The following is a 19,418-nucleotide window of genomic DNA, read 5'->3' as shown; positions in this document are numbered from 1 at the left end:
GCAAAGGGGCAGCGGGAGCTGTTTGAAATTTAAAGCAAGGCTAGTCAGGTTGTTTGTTGCTCTTCTGCAGGGAATATCTGAAGTTCGGCCTATTATTACTGCTTTTTCATTTGCTTCATCAGAAGCCCAGATCGTATTTGCTCTCCAGTGAAGATCCTTGAGCTAGAATGGAGGCTGGCTGTGCAAGTCGAGTCAGGCTTTGTTCCCCCACCAACAAAACCTATGGCTGGGTGATTTTGCACAGCTGTCCATGGGCACGTATCCACAGCCATTTAACTGAAGCAGAAAGGGGAATAAATGGCTCTGATTGCTGCCTTTTTAACGAGCTGATGTTACAGACAAACAAGAGACTGCCACTGGTCATGCATATTGGATATTTAAGACATCTAACTCTCAAGTTAAATCAGAGGAAGTTGAGAGCCTTGACATCTTTAATAGATCAAAAGTGAGTTACAGAGATGGGACAGCTGGACAAGGAAATAAATAAGTGTCTCCTGAGTCTCAGTCCAGTGTCCTGCTGATTGGTACCACTTAACAGCCTGCGTTTGGTGTAGTAACATCCCACTTGGGAGACAGCCTAAAATTAAATGCTTTCATTTTTTGAACTATCCACAGACCCCTCTACCCACGGGTGGTTCAGAAGCGGCCCAGGAGCACTTTGTTCTGAGGAGGGTCAGTGCCTCCCTCCTTTAGCATTAAGAACCAGCCCGAGAGGCCTGGTAACCCACAAGGGGAAATTTCGGCATGGAGGGAACCTAACTGCCCGCCCATCGTCTCTGCCTTAGCTATCTGCTGACTGGCTAACCTTTGCGAGCATCGCAAGAAGGGAGCAATGTTCACTCAGCAAGCTGCCATCCACAACCGCTGACGGCAAATGCAACTACTGTTGGGGAGATCTGTTGTGTTTATTACAAAATCCACCTACTTTCAGTGGTGAGAGCCAGTGAGACTAAAGGAGGCCCTTATTCCCACGTCCAACTGGACTAGGACCAAACATATTCTGTACATTTATTTTACAACTGAACTTCACCCTCCATTCTGAATCTACACCTTTGACATCTGTTTTTTATCACCACATAGTAAAGCTTTTTTTCACGGAGCAGCTAACACGACCAGAAGGCACTTGGCTGCATGAGAGGCAGAGCTTTTTCCTGGCACAGCTTTCCCACCCTCCGCCCTCCACCCTGGCCCACGTGTGCTGCCCTCTCCTACCTGTCGTCCTTCCAGCTCAATCTGGAAGTTTTTTGCTGACTCCTGGGTCACCCGCCCTCCAAAGTCCAGCTGGTAGACTTGCGTTGCCTCATTCCACAGCGGCTGCTTGTTGGCCATCACGTACACAAAGCCCTGGCTCCCCAGCCTCCCATCCTCCTTCTCACTGGCCTTCCGGCACTTGAATTCATCCAGCTCACTGGCTGTCCTCAAACTCCTTTTGGTTTTCCAACCCTTTTTGCTGCCCTGGCTCTGGTTCATTAGTTCATCCCCACTGATAAAAAGCTCTGGCTCGCTCTCTGAACTGTCCTGAAACTCATTTGTCTTGTTTAGCTTCTTGGACTTCAGCTGGTCTTTCTGGCTCTTGACTTTCTTCTTCTCCCTCCCCAGCCGAGGACTGGATATCAGCGAATTGAAGTCAGTCAGTGTCCTCGCCTCTTTTTTGACCTTACCCTCGGTGATAGCCTGCACGTTTCCTTCCTCGGCTCGACTGTCCAGGCGCTTCCGGCTCTTCTTGCCAAATTTGTCCGACCTTTGAGGAACGGGGCTTTCCGTCAAGGAGAGCACCTCCTGGAAGGTGTCTGCCGTCTCCACCATTACCTCTGTGCCCACATGGCCCTGCAGCTCTGCTGGTGGGGGAGACATCACTGGCTTCTCCACCACGAGGAGCGGCTTCGGGGGCAACGTGCCCTGGGGGTTCTGTACAGGTGGGCAGGCGCTGTAGGAGCTCCATGGGTGCAAGGCGATCGGTGGCAGCTGTAAACTAGAGCAGGCGCTACTTCCCGGGTACATGGGTGGCAAAGGGCAATAGGAGAGGTTGGATGGATAACCTGGCTGAAGCACGACTGTGGGCTCCTGCTGTGCAAACTGTGTTGGGGCCAGAGCTTCTTTGGGGGAGCAGGGGGGCTGCATTCCCTGAAGGGGAGGGGCATTGTAGCTTCCTGGGTAAGGTACTCCAACCCCATAACTTGTCTGGAAAGTGGCAGTGGGACTGGTTGGAGACTTGGGGGAAACAAACGGCACTCGAGACATATCCAGATGTTGAGCTTGACCGATGATGAGAGGAGCAGGTTTTAGAGGGTTGGGCACTGAGCTCTGAGATGTCCTTTCCTGAGGAACCCATATCTCTTCACTCACCATAGGGTCCCACTGGTATGGTGGTGGCCGTTTTACACTGAGGGCAGCCTCTGTCAAGGACACAGGTACGTGCCGTATTGATTTCTCCACTGGGCAGTGCTGAGAAAGCGCCTCATCCTCCGTGAAGGCAGAGTTGATATAATCCGCTCGGTCACGGGAATTGTCAGGCGGGCTCAGCAAGCTGTAGGAGGACTGGGAGGCCAGAGGCGAAGTACTGACAGAGTGAGCGATGACGGAGCTGTGCTGGGAGCCACTCCCTGTGCTCAGATCAGGTCTCATACCACCAATACTGGAAGTGCTGCTACTAGCGTTGGCACTAGTGATGTTGCCCACACCACCAGCGCTCGCATTGCTGCTGCTGCCACCGCTGCTGCATTGGCTGCAGGTGTACAAGGCGGTGGGTACCCTCTGCTGGTACTGCGCCGTCACAACGCTGCTCTTGGCCTTTGGGGGAAGTTGCAAGGTGGCTCTCTGACCATCCACCAACTGAGCCATTTTCAGGGCTGCCTCTCTGCTGTTCCTCCGCAGAGTTGCATGAATGATACTGCTGTCCAGCCTCTGCGCGATGCTTCTGCCCTGGGACAGCTGGCTAGCGATGTCAGGGTAGGGCGGCGGGTCCCCAGTTGGGATGGAGTAACGGGGGACCGTGAGCCGATTCAGGGTGGCGCTGGCGCAGGGCTGCTGCATCTTCTTCTCGGCGGCAGTGATGCGCAAGGTGGCGGAGCTGCCGGGCCCCGGCAGAGTGTAGGTGCTCTGGGCACAGAGCATCCTGGTGCGAGGCCGGCACACCTCCTCCACGTTCCCGCTGCTGTCGAAGGTCGTTATCCGCTCGTACCCTAGGGGTGTCTGGTAGTGCCCTGCTGGGTAGAGGGAGAACTCCCCCTTTTTCAGACAGAGGTCAAGAGGCGGCTGAGGGGGGCCGGGTGGAGGCGGCGGGGCGGCGGTCGGTGCGGCAGGGATGGTGCCAGGGTAGGGCGGCGGAGGGTTCATCTTGTTCAGCTGCAGCTCCTGGGCGGCCCCAAAGACGACAGCATCCCCTTCCACCAGCTGTGGCCCCGGCCGTGGGGGCTTGGCCTTGGGCGGGGGCTCGTGCTCGCGGTCGCTGTGGTCCCGCAGGTCGGCCAGGGCAATGGCGGGGGGTGCAGGGGGTGGTGGGGCAAGGGCGGGGGGCGCAGGGGCAGCACGGCCCAGATCCCCCCCGGCCAGCGCCCCTGCCCCAGGGCCAGGAAAGCGGCCCGGCACCCCCGGGAAGGGCCCCGCCCCCTCGCCTCCCGCTTCTGCCGGCGGATTGGCCAGCACATCCAGCTGCACGTTCTGATTGGCCAGCAGCGACTGGACCAGGCCGATGCTCTGCGTGGGCGACATGGCCTGGGCTGAGCTGTGGATGGGGGCGATGGGGATGTTGACGGTGCACGGCGGGCTGCTGGCGGGGGCACCAGGGGCACCGGGCACTGCAACGAACAACACAGCATTTCATAGAACCACAGAATCATTTAGGTTGGAAAAGATCTTTAAGAACAACAAGTCCAACCATAAACCTAACACTGCCAAACCCACCACTAAACCATGTCCCTAAGCACCGCATCTACCCATCTTTTCAATCCCTCCAGGGATGGGGACTCAACCACTTCCCCGGGCAGCCTGTTCCAGTGCCTGACTACCCTTTCAGTGAAGAAGTTTTTCCTAATATCCAACCTAAACTTCCCCTGGCGCAGCTTGAGGCCATTTCCTCTCGTCCTATCTCTTGCTACTTGGGAAAAGAGACCGACCCCCACCTCGCTACAACCTCCTTTCAGGTAGTTGTAGAGAGCGATAAAGTCTCCCCTCAGCCTCCTTTTCTCCAGGCTAAACACCCCAGTTCCCTCAGCCGCTCCTCATGAGACTTGAGCTCTGGACCCCTCACCAGCTTCATTGCCCTTTGGACATGCTCCAGCACCTCGATGTCCTTCTTGTAGTGAGGGGCCCAAAAGTGAACACAGGACTCGAGGTGCAGCCTCACCAGTGCCGAGTACAGGGGCACTATCACCTCCCTGGTCCTGCTGGCCACACTATTGCTGATACAAGCCAGGATGCCATTGGCCCTCTTGGCCACCTGGGCACACTGCTGGCTCATATTCAGGCGGCTGTTGACCAACACCCCCAGGTCCTTTTCTGCCAGACAGCTCTCCAGCCACTCCTCCCCCAGCCTGTAGCGTTGCCTGGGGTTGTTGTGACCCAAGTGCAGGACCTGGCACTTGGCCTTGTTGAACCTCATACAATTGGCCTTGGCCCATTGATCCAGCCTGTCCAGATCTCTCTGTAGAGCATTCCTACCCTCCAGCAGATCAACACTCCCAGCCAACTTGGTGTCATCTGCAAACTTGCTGAGGGTACATTCAATCACCTTATCAAAATCATCAATGAAGGTATTGAACAGGACTGTCCCCAGTACTGAGCCCTGGGGAACACCACTCGTGACTGGCCGCCAACTGGATTTGACTCCATTCACCACCACTCTCTGGGCCTGGCCATCCAGCCAGTTTTTAACCCAGCGTAGAGTGCACCCATCCAAGCCGTGTGCAGCCAGCTTCTCCAGGAGAATGCTGTGGGAGAGAGTCTCAAAGGCCTTACTAAAGTCCAGTTAGAGACAACATCCACAGCCTTTCCCTCACCCACTAAGCGGGTCACCTTGTCACAGAAGGAGATCAGGTTGGTCAAGCAGGGCCTGCCTTTCGTAAACCTATGCTGGCTGGGCCTGATCCCCTGGTTGTCCCGTATGTGCCGCGTGATGGCACTCAGGATGATCTGCTCCATGACCTTCCCCAGCACCGAGGTCAGGCTGACAGGCCTGTAGTTCCCCGGATCCTCCTTCCAGCACCCGCTGCCCCGTGGGGGGACGCGTGCCCTGGCCTCCTCTGCCCCCGGGGCCCCTCGCACGCGATGGCAGTGGCGAGGCCTGTGCTGTGGGGCTGCCCCAGCCCCGGGTGCAGAGGTGCAAGGGGCCGCGAGCCTTTGCTGACTGCAGCGGCTGGGCAAGCGGTTGGGTAACAGGCACTAAAATAGGGAATTTTTCTGAAGTAGTTTAACATATTTTTGGGTTTTCTTCAGCACTTGTTGAAGACATGTGGATTGCTAAAAAATGTTTAATGGGAAAACTTCATGGTAGCATTGACATAAAATTCAGAAACTGGGGGGAAACTGTTTTTTAAAGCTAGTTAGAAGAAAAAAACACTGCACATCTTTTGTACTTTGTCCTTCCACTTTACCTTTGACTTTTTAAACTATGTGCTATCTTTACGTACTTGCTTAAGCGCTCTGCTGCATTTGGACTGCTATCAGATCCCAAAATCAATGGATCAGACCTTAGTTTGAACAAGTAAGCCAGCCTGTCTCCGCTGATTCCCATTGTAACAGCTGGTGGTCAACTTTAAAGTAACTCCTTGGGAGTGATGCTTCAGAGTTAAAGAGTTCGCTTTCAGTCTACACTATGATTGCCACAGACTTTCACAGAGCAAGGAGTTTACCTGATGGGTCTGAATTACCATTCACTTATCAGCCAGTTTTAACTACTCCTACTCAAATCCATGAAAGTTTTGCCGAATGAGGACTCACTAGTTTTCAGGGAAGTTTTTCGATAATAACTACATCAGCAAACAACAGAAAGGAAAATCCACTCACAGACCTGTGGCTGTTGCTACCTCTTCTTTGCCCCTAGTCCTAGGACCACTAATGTGGCCTCCTGGCTTCCTCTAGGGCTGCTGCTACCTGATGGTGAGGCACAAAAAACTCTCCGCTTGCCCTCGCTGACTCCCTCTAGAGCCAGTCAGGTGCCACTGTGCCATGCTGAACCAAGCTTCAGGAGAAAGATGAAATTACGCTCCTCAAACCCGCCCTGATCTGACAGCAGTTATGAGTTTTGACTTGGACATTTGTTGTCATCATAAAAAAAAAAAAAAAAAAGTGGAGGAAAAGAAAAAGTCAAAGACCTGCACTGAAGGCGCTGTATGGTATCTAGTATAAAGTCCCCAGGCTCAGTGAGCTTAGGATAACTGGAGAATACAGACAACAGTTGGGAAAAGGGAGTATTATGATCTCTTGAGTATAGTGGGTGACAAAGCAACCGGTAATGCAAAAAGAAGGAAGATGAAACAAAAAGACAGAGGAATATGATGGAATCAAATACAGACAAAACTTACAAAAGTTCTTGAAAGAAGATTTGTAAGGAAAAGATGTGAGGAAATTGATGGGAAGCCAAAAAGATTCAAGAAGTGGGTACTGCAGTCAGGGCAATGTTTGGATCAATGTTCAGCATCAATGTTTGGAGAGGTTGCAATCAGAAATGTGAAAAGAAGCAAATGTATATAGGAAAAGTTTCCCACACATGGTGGTGGTGAAAAGGGGACAGTGAGGCAAGAAGCAATTCTGATCATTTTAAGCAGAAGCATGGAGCTTCCTCAGTTGCTTGCAATGCCTTTTGCAAAAAGTGGTGAGAGTGATTCCAACAGGAACTACCACTGAAAAACTGGAACACAGCAGGGAAATGAGGACACTGGAACCAAGTACAGGTACAGAAGTCAAGATAAGAAGGAACAAAATATAATAATGAGGGGAAACAGTAAATACTATATTAAAACCCCCAAGGATCTTGTAAGTTTTCACGTATAAAAACCATGGAAAATGATAAGCGAGTTGCATCAGCAGGTTTATGGAATGCAAAGAGACTAGAGTAATATCTATGATCCTAGAGTCATAGCCAGGATCATTTAAGTGCGCCAAATTCTGCGGAGACCTCTGCTTTGCAAGACCAGATCAGGCAAGAGATCGGCGAGTCAGGACTCCTCCAGCTGCTGCCCGGTTCCTAAGTAATTTCTACTTAAAATTCGAGTCATCTACCTATGCTCTGTAACTATAGTTTCAATAACATTAGGCTTTTATCAGCATCAGTCATGAACGTGGTAGATGTACAGATAGGTCTGTGGCTACGCTGGCAAATTTTTATGGTAGTTCTCTTTGTTCCTTTAGAAAAAGACTGACAGCTAAATTAACTGACCCTAAGGCAGCATGGTTCTGTGCTCGGCTGGCAGGCCATGCTTTCATCCTGATGCCTGCAGGTTACCAATTTATCCGCCAGAGCTTGAGGTTTAATTGTTAGCTTGGCTTGAACAACCCAGAATGTTGCTGTCATGGGTATTAAGTGCCTTATCAAACAAAATCTAATTCGTCGCAGTGTTGCTTAATACCCCAAAGTGTTTAAATCCAATGGTTTTTTCATTTCTCCAATGGTTTTTAATTGATTTGTTTGCATAATTTGCAAGTTAAATCAATTCACTGTCCATTTGCCTTGCCAAATCTTTACTGACTACATCAAAAACACCTGTCCCAAGAGTACCTCACTATTAACATTCCACTGCCCAAGAGCAGCTTCCTACTATGTTTTTTTAAACTATCATGTAATCATTGTTTACACTGCAATATTTTTTCCTATTAGTATATGGCACTTTCTTCCTTTATATGCAGGCTTTAAGAAAGGGTATCCCCAAAGACGTTTTTGAAGATTTAAGTAGCTTCCATTTGCTAAGTCAAAAATGAATTCTCAGAAGAAACTAGAAAGAAAAAAGTAGACAAGAAGATGAAGGCTGTTATGGAGGACAGGGTAGTATGATTCTTTTCCTAGCCTTCTCAAAGAGCTGTAACAAAACTCTCTAACAATTTTCCCTACATTTATGTGGTGTTCATCAACCTGCAATTCTGAGTACCATTTCAGCTCTTTTAATAATATAAAACAAATTGATATTGCATATCTAATCCAATTTTCAGGAAGGGACGTGAAGACTTTATATTAACTTTTTTTTTCCTATTTAATTTTTATATTACTTTCTGTCAGCTTGGACAATGTGTCATAGTAGAAAACGTTCAGTGCTTCCTATGCATAATATATATACAATCATCAATATCTCTATTATTTTCTTCAGATTCTACAGGTTAATATCACATAGACATAAATTAGGCAAGCCAAGCCCCAAATCGTGAAAGAATGGGCTTCATTTTAAGTACACGAGTATTCCCTTAGAAGTCCAGAGGTCTACTCTGATGCTTGGGTCACACACAACCTTTGCTGCTTTCAGCAGTCATAACCTTGGTCTGAAATAATGGGAGTATTTCCATTTATTTCAATAGACTCTAGCACAAGCCTTTAATTGCTTTGCAGTGCTCACACTCCTTCCTCCTTAAAGGGTAACTGGCATGACGGCCACTCCTGTAGTTCCAAAAACCTGTGACCTGGTAACAGGAATCCCTCACTGATGTGAAAACATATTAATTCATCTTCTTGTCCATTATTTGTTAATTTTATTGGCATGATGATTTTGCTTTTGATTGGAGGAGGTCCTGAGTACTTCCAGTCTTTTTACCTGGCACATTCACATCACCTGCATCCAAGCCTTCCCTGCACTGCTTGAATCTTCTGCTACCTTACATCTCAGTGAAATGAGAAATTCTTCCTGATCCCCCTTGTTTATAGACTACTTTACTATTTTAGCCTCTCTGTAAGACTTGGTATTGATAAAAATCCAAATGAGCATTTATCACTTATCAAAGGGTGTCTGAGTTTTATGGGGATCTGCCCTCCAACCCAAGCTCCTATCAGCAGGCTGTGCTTTGCTGCCATCACGTCACAAGAATGACTCTCTTGAGCTTCCAACACATTACAATTCTGTCCTACAAAGATGCAGAATGCAAGGCTTCCCTCTACGGTGAATTCTTAGTGAACTAAATAGAAGATGATTAATTTTCCAATGAACTTGAAACTTACATGGATTATATTTTCCACATATTTTAGAAAATAATGTTCATAATACATATTAGCCTTATTCTAATTCAGTTCTACAGGACCCCATCACACTAAGGGATTTTCATTTGTGTGTTTACCAGAGGGGGCTAGCGACACAAGTGATCTGTCCTCCATCTAGCTTAACCCATAGCATGGCAGACCTTCAGCTCCTCCTTACCTGGTAAATCATCTTCGTCTTCACTGAAAACGTTTGGATTAAAGACAGGCAGGTTAATGTAGTCCATTGAAATCTTCCGCACTTCTGGGAGATATATTGTCATCTGCCTGGGCTGAAGATGCAGCAGACTGGTTTTATATATTACTGGAGAAAGAGTATACCAAGAAATTAAAAAAAAATCTGTTACACAAAGAGCATCTAACTCTAAGAAAGAATCAATTCAAAGCAGACAGAAGGGTTATGACCACTTTTATTTAATGTATTAATGAACAAATGCATATATGGGCCATTCTTAGCCAAATCACTATGTAACACTTTGCATAAAGAGGACAAAAGAAATTGTTACTTTCAGCTATTTCTCTTTAAATAGAAGCAGCATCTCTGTAGTTAAATGATCTGTAGAAATAATGAATTCTTCATCTTGTATTCACATCTGTTTTTATGGAAGGAAAATAATTTTCCATTCCCATTTCCTCATGAGGTTCAACAAGGCCAAGTGCAGGGTCCTGCACACAGGCTGGGGCAACCCAACGGCATCAATACAGGCTGGGGGATGAAGGGATTGAGAGCAGCCCTGCAGAGAAGGACTTGGGGGTACTGGTGATTCTGCCCCTCTACTTGGCGCTGGTGAGACCCCACCTGCAGTGCTGCATCCGGCTCTGGAGCCCTCAGCACGGGAAGGACATGGACCTGTTGGAGCAGGTCCAGAGGAGGGCCACGAAAATGATCAGAGGGATGGAACACCTCTCCTGTGAGGAAAGGCTGAGAGAGCTGGGGTTGTTCAGCCTGGAGAAGAGAAGGCTCCAGGGAGACCTTATTGCAGTCTTTCAGTACTTAAAGGGGGCTTGCAAGGAAGATGGGGACAGACTTTTTAGCAGGGCCTGTTGCGATAGGACAAGGGGTAACAGTTTTCAACTAAAAGACGGTAGATTCAGACTAGATATAAAGAAGAAATTTTTTACAAGGAGGGTGGTGAAACACTGGAACAGGTTGCCCAGAGAGGTGGTAGATGCCCCATCCCTGGAAACATTCAAGGTCAGGCTGGATGGGGCTCTGAGCAACCTGATCTAGTTGAAGATGTCCCTGCTCATTGCAAGGGTCTTGGACTAGATGACCTTTAAAGGTCCCTTACACCCCAAACTATTCTATAATTCTATTCTATGATTCATTCTACTTTTGGAACTCTTCACCACAGGACGCTACTGACTTATATGAGTTTAGGGAAAAACTGGAAAGCTCTCAGGAAGGAAATCTGTTGAGGGTTACTACACACAAAGAAATCCCTCCTGGCTCAGGAAGTCCCTGGGACCCAAACCATTGGAGACTGGGAGAAGATTTGAAGGAAGTATCACCACACACTTATTCTACACTTAAAACCTTCCCTACATATCTGTCACTGGTAACGAGAGAATTAGAACAACCTCTAGTCTGAATCAGTAGGGTCATTCTTAAACTATCTTTTGACAATTATTGCCAATGTAGATGTCAGAAATTCATAAATTACTTGGAAAAAAAGTGGCTGGAACAAACCTGCGGGTTTCCATAACACTTCATTAAGTAGAAGGTGCCACTGCCCTATAGTAGTAGCACTGGTTGTCCCCAGGGTGACAACATCCTGAGAGGACAACCTTTGCCTGGAAGCTGGGCCAGAGAAGGTCCTCTCCCCAGTAGCTGGGACTCCATCTCTTGTCTGACAGTAGTCAATACAGCCACAAAAGATATCTATTTAACTAATTCTGCATCCACGGCATCATTATGTAGTCCTGACCTAACTATATAATGCAACACAGGAAAAAATAAGTTTTCCAAACAGCTCGTAAAACTCCTATACTTGCATTAATATTTCAATTCAGAGCTCAGTTCTGCTAGGTGGCACCCTGTTCTTTACTTAGCCTTCTTCCTTTCAACGGGACTATCTAGGGAGAAATGGCGTACACAGAAGAAGGTCAAGAGACTAGACAACTGCTAATTTTAATGAAGGCTACCAATTTACTTATGCTCCAGCAAGAGAATCATACCATAAGGCTATGCACTGACTTGAAGAATCTTAAGGATGATGCTGTAAGAGCTTTTTTAACATTACTTTGGTATAATTAGTAGCTAAATGACCATAAATATCCGAGTTCTAAAAATATTTATATTACGGTAACTTAAACCCTGCGATTTTTATAGTCTTCTTGCAAAAATTTTCTTTATTTGTTTGGGTTTTATTCAAATAAACTAAAAAAGGTCTGGGCTTGACTTAATTCATCTTTTTATTACAGCTGAGACTTTTAACAGTTTATTGATCATCTCGTTATTGTAGTTATAGATTTTAATCTCTTTTAGTTACAGTGAATTTTGTAAAATCTAATTCCTACTGTCCAGAGAAAATAAGTGCTTTGTTAAAGAAGCCTTTTGATCACTTAAAAAGAATCACGTGGCATAAGTTTGTTGTTTGTTAGAAAGAGTTTGACAAGCAAAAAGTCAATAGAGTTCACTTTTACCTGCACCAAGGTTAGTTGGGAGGAAAGCAGCCAAACCCACAATTTTAAATTTCGTTCCCCAGATATTAGATGTGACCTGAGCAAGGTAGTTGTGCTGCAAAGCAAAAACAAGATCATTTTCAGCTAATAAAATCTGTATCAAGCTCTAATAAAAACCTGCAGAGCAATCAAGCTATTGCAAGTGATAATACAATTTCAGCTTCTCTTGCTTTTATTTTATTGAAACAGCTTAATGTGCCTATGTAGCAACTGTTATACCCAGTCATTAAGAAGTCTCATTTTGATATGTGAACACCATCGGAAATGATGTATACAACAGCCACATAGGCTGATTAAAGCTGTTGAAGAACTGAACAACATGATGGCTGGCTGCTTAGTGAGAATAGGTCTGTTTTCAGACGCTCACTTCTCCTGCACAACAGGAGCGTGGCAATTCTGTATTTCAGAAAGTAATACACGCTGCCCTTTGGTTCTATGCTTACGAATCACTTCATAAAACAGGAGAGAAATTAATTACTCATAATGACAAACATATCCTTCCAGGAGCTTCCAAAGCAGCTTCCCAAACCATTGCTTCCATGGTGATCAAATTACGTGTCTGAAAGACCAAGAGATTTTCTCACAGGCCAAGAATTACACTGTCAATATCAGGAGCAGGATGTAAGCCTCTGGTCTCCTGCCCTATTCAAAGGACTTTTGGTCCTATCTACTGCTGCTATGTAAGTGACCTAGAATGTTTCAATATAAAGGAAAAAGTGAAAAGACAGAGTAGAAAAAAACAACTGAAATGAAACAAAACAAAATTAAAAGAACGCAGGCTGGTATTAATAAAATATATAACACAGACAGTTCTACAGCCTGCTAAGTTTCATTTACCCACAGGCCATGAACACCACAAAGAGCACAAAGTGCTAATTCCCTGCCTTCATTCCAATTAAGGCTGTTCCATGTTCTTGATCTAGTTGAAGATGTGCCTGTTCATTGCAGGGGGGCTGGACGAGATGACCTTTAAAGGTCCCTTCCAACCTCAGCTATTCTATGATTCTATGATTCTATGAATTATGAAACAGAGAACACGTGGCCCTCTGCAAGCCAGCATTTCCTTATCTCTGCAATTCATAGCAAAGCAGAGAACTATGGTGGCATTAGAACAGCTCTGAGAAACTGAATAAGAAACATTTTCACATACACTTTCAAACAGACAGCAACATCACCTGTAATAAAACCCCTCGCATGGATTCACATTGACAGAAGTTAGTGGTGTCAGGATTTATCAAACAATGCCTGATATTCCATTGACACTGTCAAACATTAACATTGAACTGGAAGATGCAATTCTCTAGTTGTTGCATCCAGTTACTGTAATTAAAAGAAAAATTTTTATTGGTGATCGTTGGATCTGTATCACAACTTGCTGCCTCTGGAAGGAGATGCATTTGGACTCAGGTCTGGTAACAATGTGCACAATACCTGAGTAATATCTTCTAAAGGAAATTCTCTTCGGGTTAGGCTTGGTGAACCAATAGAAGGTTTCCTTATTGGTAACCTTGGCGATCTTGATATCTCCTGCGCAGCTCGTGACATCTTTGGAGATTTGCGAGCTTCTATATTGATTCTGCATATAAAGCAATAATTAGAATCATCAACGGGCATACAAAAATGCACAAAATTAATGTCTTTGAATGTAAAGATGTAATGAAAACTGGTATGGTGTCCTCTAAGTGACTATGAAGACTGTAGAGTCTACAGGATGGAGAGCTATGGGTCAAATTTAAAGATATATAAGGCCTGACAGACTCGCAGTAACTCTGACTGGATGCTTTCTGATTCATTTAACAAAGCTCACAGCAGTTCTGCCAGATACAATATATCCTCCACTAATCCATACAAAGGTGTAGGGCTGAGCTCTTTCAGCTATGCAGACTTTAAGCAAAGCCTCAAGAAATGGGAACACGACACCTCAGCTGGCAGATCTCCACAGCTGTTAGTACAGCAAACCAAGGCTCCACAAACTTCGTCAATGCTCTTACTCTACGCCAAAAGTTATTCCTACCTCCACCTATAGAAAGGGGGTCACGAATAAGAGATCAAGCACCTGAAAAAGCTCACTGGTAGAAAAAAAATGAACAAAAGTTACATTTCAAAAGTACGGTCTTAGAAAACAAAGGATGCAGGATAGTTGTTTTTCCTGCGCCTTTTCAGTTTTAGGCTCAGGAACTGATGGTTCTTTTATCGAGTACTACTAAACTAAAACTTCAGTATTTCACACGTTATGTTCACATATAAAGGGATGTATTTGCTTTGCCTCATACTAGGACAAGCTATAATACAAGGTCTTTGGAAAAGTATCAGCTGCAGCTAGAAGGCATCAGGGCCTCAATCCCGTAACATGAAGCTGGCAGATAGATGTCAGTGCCTATGAGAGGCATCACAGACATCAGTGAAGCTCTGTGCAGGTGGAGGGTTTTGTCTATGTACATAATGAATATAATGAAGAGCTGGCAGAAAAGCAGCCAGATGAATAATAAGCTTATTTTGCATATTGTTACAGAAGCTCATCAACCCAGTGTTTAGGAAGATCTCTTCGTTGAGGCAACCTTGCAAGGTCACCGCAGCAGCAGTGCCACCTATGCCAGGATCTATGCCACCTATGCAAGGACTTACGAATTTGAAAATACCCCTGAGGAAATAAAGGCTTTGACTAGACCATGGACCCTAAGCACAGAGGAGGTAAAAACACAGATTGTCTGAAGGACAAAATATATCCTATGGTGGCAAGAGTTTACATGTGGCAGAGGAAGTGGTGGGAGGGTTTACAAAATCTTTCTTTGAGACTGCTTGGGGAGAAGTGGTGCCCTATTGTTTCGCATTACCTTTTGCCCCAGAACCTTCCCCAAAGTCCACCTCAACACCAGTCTCTGAGATCACCCCAGAACTGCACACTGTAGAGGACCCCACTCCTCCAGAAGGCTCCTATCTGCCCAAAGCAGTTTGCTTTTAATTTTATGAGGTGTCAAGACAGTGTTTAAAAAGAAAAGAAAAACGAAAAGAAGAAAACCTGGGGCAAAAGAAGAAATATCCAAGAAATTATTACCTGGGGAGTTTGGGTGATTTGCTAGCTCGACTGATTTTGGGAGATTTCTTTGCTGCCCAGTCATCACTCAGTTCAATATCGCTGGAGTCCGAGCAGTTGCAGCTGTCAATCACAGTGGAAATCAAGCTGTTTCCATAGATTTCATCTAGCAAGACAGGCCCCACAAAACGTCAGTGCTGCTTCAGAAAACTGATATCAATTACAACTATTAGTCATCAGAAGCATAAATCCGACCCACAGGCAGCAGCTGAGATAAAACTACACAGAGAAAATTAACCGTTCTTCACCTTGCCTAATATAAACTCCAAATTTCCAATGGTTCGAACTCAAGTGGACATGATTCAGAGGGGTAAATAGCATTCAGTCAACTTTAAAATTGACACTAAAGAATATTTTCTGCTAATTAGCAATCTATTCCCCACTATTCAAAATACAAGAAGTTCCCTTTTGTAAAACAGAAGACAGCATGGTATAATCTCAGAGGCCTGAGCCTAGGTCATGCTAAAGATTTTTGCGCATCAGAAAAAAAAATAGCAGATGCCGCCTTCCATGTTGCTTATATAGATTTTCTTTAACTCTTGAGGATTTAATATCTAAAGTATTTCTAAATCATTTTTTATACAGAGCAACAATTCAATTCTACCTGCTTTTCCATCTGTTTTAGGATCCATGATGACGAACTCTGGCCGCAACTTGCTGATACGACGTCCTTTCAGGATAGGCACCAGTCCCCCAAGGTATTCCAGGTACAGGGTATAGCATGGACCACCAACCTCTGGGTCATCTTCTGTCCGCTTCATTGTGCAGTGAAGCCGTTCATTACCAGCTGTTGGGTAGCTGACAAAATCTCTCATATTGTTTGGGTCTGGGATAGGAGGCTTAATTAAATGAAGGAAGGAAAGAGAAAGTTTCCTATAGGTTATTGTGTTTTGTTTTGTTTTGTTTTTTTAATGTGGTGATTTAATCCCAACACAACTAACCGAATTTGAACCCAACTCTAACTTGGCAGGTCAAGATTAGTACATGTTACTGCATGAGTTATGCAGGATCCACGTGCAAGACAGAGTGGCTGTGTGTTATTTAGTTAGGTCAAAAGCATCTGTACACAGAAAACTAAAACTAGTTACATCAAAAAAGGAAGGTTGGACCTGTGGTTAGAGCACTGAATTAGACAACAAACCTGTCTTCAAGTCCTGGCTCTATCACAAACTTCTCTTTTAACTTGAGTAAAGTGGTCAAGTCTAAGCCTCAGAGCATCTTGTCACTCGCTGGCCCTCCAAGTGAACTTGGGCACTCAGGTTCCCATTCCTGGTTAGCATTGGTACATGCTATGCCACTACACTACAATGCTCTCAGCTCTGGAAGAAGCTTGTACTTCTTATATCATTTCCAAGCACATGACCCATCTTTGCTGAGGGCCTATTTGCGTGCAATGTGGAGAAATACAAGCACAAAGCTCAGGGTGGGTTACTTTGCCATGCTTGCAAGCACACTGGATTAATCCATGAAAAGCTCAGTCCTAAAGCAGTTGGACTACTTTTGTCTAGGACAATATAGCCTGTATGACACAAATACTACTAATGTGTATAAGTCAACACAGTTTCTTTCAAAATGAAAGTACAAGATAAAAAAGTAGGGGAAAAAAGAAGCCTCCTTAACCTGGCGAGATGGATATGGGTTGAGGAGTGATCTATAATGTAGTCCTCAAGCTGGAGGGAGAAGAGGAATGTATGAAGGGAAGAGGGTGCCTTGCTGGGCGCTGGAGGCATGGCTGACAATGTAGTGGGAGTATGTGGCTGGGGGAGTCATAAAGCGGTGCTGAGGAGGCTCCAGAAACACCCATGAAACAGCAGGGGCACGTGGCTTCTGGGAACCCTGCTTCAGCCTCTCAGCTACGCAGCCCTGCGACCGATTTCCACCCCAGCATCCCCTCTAAGAGGTGGCAGAAGGGTTGTCAGCAATGATGTGCCCCTGTACTGCCTCTGCCCCTCTGATCCCCGTCACGGCTCCCAGCCTTGTTACAGGCAGCTGCTGCCTTCATCCCATCCCATCCCATCCCATCCCATCCCATCCCATCCCATCCCATCCCATCCCATCCCATCCCATCCCATCCCATCCCCTGCTTTCCCTAACAGCCAAGCCAAGCAAGCGTCACTGATGCTCTAGAGATCTGCAGGGGTGGCACTGGGACAACATGGAAAGCATCCTGGGCAGAAGTAGGCATGCTAGAAAGAACTGAGAACCACTGGTCTGTTAAGTGCTCTGCATCTTTGGAGATCGAGGAGTTACGGTTACAGCAAGGCATTTATTCTTCTCTGGCAAATGAAATGTTTCACAGTGGCACAAATTGCCCTGATTAGCAGTACCCAAATGGAACTATGCTGAATCATTATTTTATAAACATAATTTGCTCTCATTTAAGCTGGGCCAACTCCACTGATTTCAAATTAGTTATTCTAGCTCTGTATTGTTTAACAAGGACCTGAAACTGGCTCAAGAGAGTGCTGTAACACATACACAAAAAAATATGTAACACAAAAATAAATGTTTGAATGTAGGGCATTTACCAGCTAATGCTCTGGTTTATAGGCTGTGATAAAGAGTTGGGAAATCCTGAGATGTGACTGAGGGCAAAACCATGAAACAAAGGGGTTGAGCAGATGGCTCTGCTAGTGGTACAGGAAAAGGCATAATATCTGGTTCATTTTTCCATAGCACTGTTGGAGCAGTAAGGTTAGCAGAACTCACTGTCAGTAGAAATATTTGGGCAGTCACAGGTCTTAAGTATAACTTTCCTGGCAATATAAGGACTCATGTAACAAGTAAGGAGGCAAGAGTTTTACCACTGTGAATCTCTCCTATAACTGTGACGCAGTATTATCATCAGCGTGAGCTTCTTCAGAAGTCTTTGTGAGTCACCAGCATATTTTACCCTTATGATGTTCTTGGAAAGGCCATCCCCATGGAATAATGCAGATCAGCATGTGTGAGCCTTCTTTTAAGATTTTAATAGGCACCAAATGGATCAGTGGGCTCTTGAAGAGGACAGGAATGACCCTTAATCAAGCTTTTAAAATTATAATTATGATAATTATCATATCTTATAATTTATCCATTGTCACTTAGGAGCACCATGGGGGGGAAATCAAGCAACCTTTTCCTCCTCCTCACACACACACACGTTTCTTTCATTTTACCTTGATTGTTGGTATAAAGGCAGTGGTGAGGTACGAGCAGAGCCGAGGGGGCAGGGTCAGTTTGCTGATATCCTTGTCATCCCGCAGACAGCTTGCGATGGTCTGCTGGCACAGCAGCTGCAGACTAGAGACCCTGTGCTCGACTCTGACAACGTATAATGCAGGTCCGGAAGCCATCAGCAGGCGCGAATCCCTGTGACCCCAACAGATCGAGATGATGGGACGCTGCATGGAGAGGAAAAGGATACAACTTTAGAAGAGCCTGTACTTTTTCCAAGATAGTTGCACAGCAAGTGACTGCATGAATTCAGCACCGATCATGCTACCCTAAGTCTTCCAGAAACTTAAAAGTGCATGCTATTGCCCACAAAAAGGGGGAGGAATGTGAACATCTGAAATATCGGTAACAGCGGTTGATGTTTATACAGTGCTTTTTACTCACAAGGCTTAAAGCTCTTCACACAAGGAATTGTCTGTCAAATTCATTACCTAGACAAGGTAAGTGACTTTAAGGTCACACAGCGTTAAAAAGCAGCATCTTCTGATGCCCTATCCAGCCGTTTTTTTCAGTCATCTAATGTTACATTGGTAACAGCTCATATTTTACAACTAAAAAGTTAAAGTATATGCCCAGAGACGCTTGGTAAACTAGTGGACAAAACCCAGTCGGCTTTCTTGTCTTGCACTGAGTCTTCTGCTGCACAGTGTCTCTTTTGAACTATTCCCAGAGGAAGTGAACTGTGAAAGAGCACCAGGAACAAAACAGAGAATGACCTTTTGTCTTCTGCTTGTCTACACTCATCAATGTCTAAATTCATGACAGTAAAACCAGAAAGAGTCAGGGGTGACTGGTACTAAGTGTCAGAATGTGGAGCAGAATAACAATAAACAACTCAAATGCTGCTTTGGACATTATTCCCTGCTGCATGAACATTAAGAGTTCATGTGAGACTACTGAGTTGTGCTTGCAAGGAGCTCTCTCAACTCTCTTCCTAAACCCCATCTTTTTCATGTAAAGCATCAGCCTGCTGTGACCTCTTACAGCCCTATCACTATTACTTTTGGCCTTCATGAGTGTTCGCTGCATCCACCTGTCATCTCTGGCTTTCTGTGTCACAAGGCATCTGTATTTGCATATATACACATATTGTATGGAATTTCAATCCCATAGCTGCTATCTCTATACAAGTAAACCCCACAGCGTAAAGGAGAAACTTTCACTCCATGAAGAATACTGTGCAGCAGGTTGTAATCAGTGAACTACAAAAGGTTTACTCCTTCCTGTGAAGGGCTCCCTTCTTTTCACAAT

The 19,418-nt window shown here is 45.4% G+C and overlaps 1 protein-coding gene across 4 annotated transcripts in view; it reads right to left on the bottom strand.

The window, feature by feature from the left end:
* TULP4 (TUB like protein 4) overlaps positions 1–19,418 on the bottom strand; it is a 162,337-nt gene that overhangs the window by 8,582 nt on the left and 134,337 nt on the right. For all 4 annotated transcript variants that reach the window (XM_087774614.1, XM_087774618.1, XM_087774615.1 and 1 more), the window contains 7 exons: positions 18,110–18,334; positions 15,556–15,790; positions 14,913–15,057; positions 13,289–13,433; positions 11,819–11,912; positions 9,333–9,476; positions 1,213–3,797 (listed from right to left, as the gene is read on the bottom strand). In XM_087774614.1, coding sequence (XP_087630740.1) covers positions 1,213–3,797; positions 9,333–9,476; positions 11,819–11,912; positions 13,289–13,433; positions 14,913–15,057; positions 15,556–15,790; positions 18,110–18,334 — 3,573 coding nt within the window. The remainder of the gene's footprint in view (positions 1–1,212; positions 3,798–9,332; positions 9,477–11,818; positions 11,913–13,288; positions 13,434–14,912; positions 15,058–15,555; positions 15,791–18,109; positions 18,335–19,418) is intronic.

The sequence above is a fragment of the Nipponia nippon genome, unplaced genomic scaffold (genome assembly GCF_047370975.1).
Source record: "Nipponia nippon isolate SJK-2023a ecotype South Korea unplaced genomic scaffold, ASM4737097v1 scaffold_4, whole genome shotgun sequence".
Classification (NCBI taxonomy): Eukaryota; Metazoa; Chordata; class Aves; order Pelecaniformes; family Threskiornithidae; genus Nipponia; species Nipponia nippon.
This window is presented reverse-complemented; position numbering and strand designations above follow the sequence as displayed.